A 2,718-nucleotide genomic window follows, 5' to 3' on the forward strand; every position below is an offset into this window, starting at 1 on the left:
AGGACACTGACTTCCTTCCCCAAACTGTCAAATAAAATAATGACAACAGCCAACACAACAATACCCATCTGGTGTGAATGAATCAAAATTATACCTATCTTTTTGTTGGATCACCAAATAATATATTTTTTTGGTGTGCCACAGAATTTTAGTAATAAGTTTATGTGTTAATGTGTCATCATCTCATGTTTCTGAGTCTCAGTTTCTTTCTCCAATTCCCCTCACCACTGTCTCATGGAAGATGGACAGAATTCATTCATAGGATAAAAAGAAATAATGTATGTAAAAATACTTTGTACATACAGATATTCACTAAATGTTAGTGAAATCTCAATTAAGCTGGATGTAATCAAAAATAACATTAAATTTATACAAATTCACTGGCTATTTCAGTAAAACTACCTTTAGAGAATCATCTAATTGTAAATTAATTCTCAATGATAAAAATAGTGTCACAAAATCTTTTTTAAAACGTGACATATTATTACCATCTCATCTAATTTTATATTTGAAGTAATATTCATTAAAAAATAAACTTTGGATCCACTATCATTAAGGAAATTACAAGTCCAGTTAATGAAATCGCTCCTTTTACTTTTCACCACATTTCCTCTGCTACAGACATGGACAGAGACAACCAGACTGGAGTCACAGAATTTCTTCTTCTGGAACTCTCTAATCAGCCGGGGCAGGAACAGGTTCTTTTCGGCTCATTCCTATGTATGTACCTGCTCACCATCATCGGGAACTTTCTCATCATCTTGGCCATTAGCTGTGACAGTCGTCTCCACACACCCATGTACTTCTTCCTGGCCAACCTCTCCTGTGTGGACATCTGCTTTTCATCAGTCACCATGCCCAAGACGCTGGTGAACCACATGGTGGGAAGCAAGTCTATCTCTTACGTGGAATGTATGACCCAGATCTACTTCTTCATCACTTTCATCAACATGGATGGGTTCCTCCTGAGTGTGATGGCCTACGACCGTTACAACGCCATCTGCTGCCCACTCCAGTACACCATGATCATGAGGCCCCAACTCTGTGTCCTTCTGGTAGCAGTGTCTTGGGTCATTACAAACCTGCATGCTCTCCTTCACACTCTTCTCATGGTTCGGCTCACATTCTGTTCCAACAATTTTGTCCACCACTTCTTCTGTGACCCCTATGCAATTCTAAAGCTGTCCTGCTCTGACACCTTTGTCAATGACATGATGGTCTTTACTGTGGGTGGGCTGATATTTCTGACACCATTTTCATGTATAATCATTTCCTATGCTTACATTCTCTCTAATGTACTAAAGCTGCCAACTGCCCATGGACTAAGGAAAGCCCTGTCCACGTGTGGATCCCACCTCACTGTGGTCTCCCTCTTTTATGGGGCAATCCTGGGGGTCTATATGCACCCTTCATCCTCCTACTCAGTACGGGACATAGTGGCCACTATCATCTTCACCGTGCTGACCCCCCTCGTCAATCCCTTCATCTATAGCTTGAGAAATCGTGATGTGAAGGAAGCCTTAAGGAAACTAATTATTGTTAGGAGAATTGTTTTGTCAAGATCCTAGTATTAGAAAATTTTAAAGCTAAAAAAGCAATTGGAAGTCAAACACTTGTTTTTCAAAAGAGAAACTGAGGCCCAGATAGATGTGAAATTATTCCATGACCATTTCTGTAATTCATGGTCATGACCTTATTTTAAAAGGAGGCTGACAGGTGCTCTTTATGAAAAGTCATAAATTCGTTCATTTGACACCTATATAAAGGTCTGATCCTATGGCCCCCAACATCCAGATGAAAACTAGGCCAAGACCTAAGGGAAATAGATCCAAAGTGACACCTGCAAGCATTTTTTAAGGATGAGCATAGCAATGTTACATGGTACTGGCCACCACTAAAGTGTGGGACTTGCAAATGACTGAGCAATGGACTTGTTAGAGGTAGCTGCTCTATGTGCTCTCCCACGTGAAAAGTGAGGAAGCCTGTTGAGAGTGGTGTGAGTTTGAGAGTTCAGACACAGGAAAGGCAGAAAGCAGCATATGTATGCCAACTAGAGGCACATGTGTCCATGAAGTTTCACAGATCTCATGCCAATGATCTTCCTATGCATAATAAAATAGACCTGACAGTACTAAATTATTTCAATATGTCAAAGACTATCTTTGTATTACATTACTTAAGTCTCTTACCCCTTATGAGGTAATATGACAAATATTGCCATGGTAGAAGATGAGAAAATTGGGTCATAGAGAAATTAACTTGTCCAAGTCCATAAAACTATTAACTATAGAAACCAGAATGGTCCTGACCATTTTCTTTTGAGGTATTTGATTTTCTTTTTTACTTCTTATTGTTAATTTTATTATTTTTAAGTTGCATACAGTAACTTGAAAATATTGCTCCTTTTGGGGGCATATAGTTCTATGAGCTTTAAGACATTTATAGATTTGTATAACCAACATAGGTCTCAGACAAAGAACAGTTCCATAAACTTACAGTCAAGATAGTGAAGTAGGTAAACCTTGTGCTTGCCCCCTCCCGTGGTCACATCAAAATTACAACTAGGTTATAGAATAACCACCCTTGAGAAAAAGCTGAAGACCAACTGAAAGATAACTCCTATAACTAAGGATGTAAAGAGGAAGCCACACTGAGAATGGTAGAAGGGGAAGAATCAGCAAAATGAGCTGATTCCACACCCATGTGTGGTGATTAAGA

General features: G+C 39.0%; 1 protein-coding gene across 1 annotated transcript; it reads left to right on the forward strand.

Annotated features, from left to right (window-relative positions):
* Positions 1–623: 623 nt before the first annotated feature.
* LOC123813054 (olfactory receptor 1361-like) lies at positions 624–1,568 on the forward strand. Its single transcript, XM_045830094.1, has one exon. It carries the CDS (start codon positions 624–626, stop codon positions 1,566–1,568), a length of 945 nt encoding a protein of 314 aa, XP_045686050.1.
* Positions 1,569–2,718: the final 1,150 nt, after the last annotated feature.

The sequence above is a fragment of the Phyllostomus hastatus genome, unplaced genomic scaffold, assembly GCF_019186645.2.
Source record: "Phyllostomus hastatus isolate PE091 unplaced genomic scaffold, TTU_PhHast_1.1 phas_contig_150, whole genome shotgun sequence".
NCBI classification, from domain to species: domain Eukaryota; kingdom Metazoa; phylum Chordata; class Mammalia; order Chiroptera; family Phyllostomidae; genus Phyllostomus; species Phyllostomus hastatus.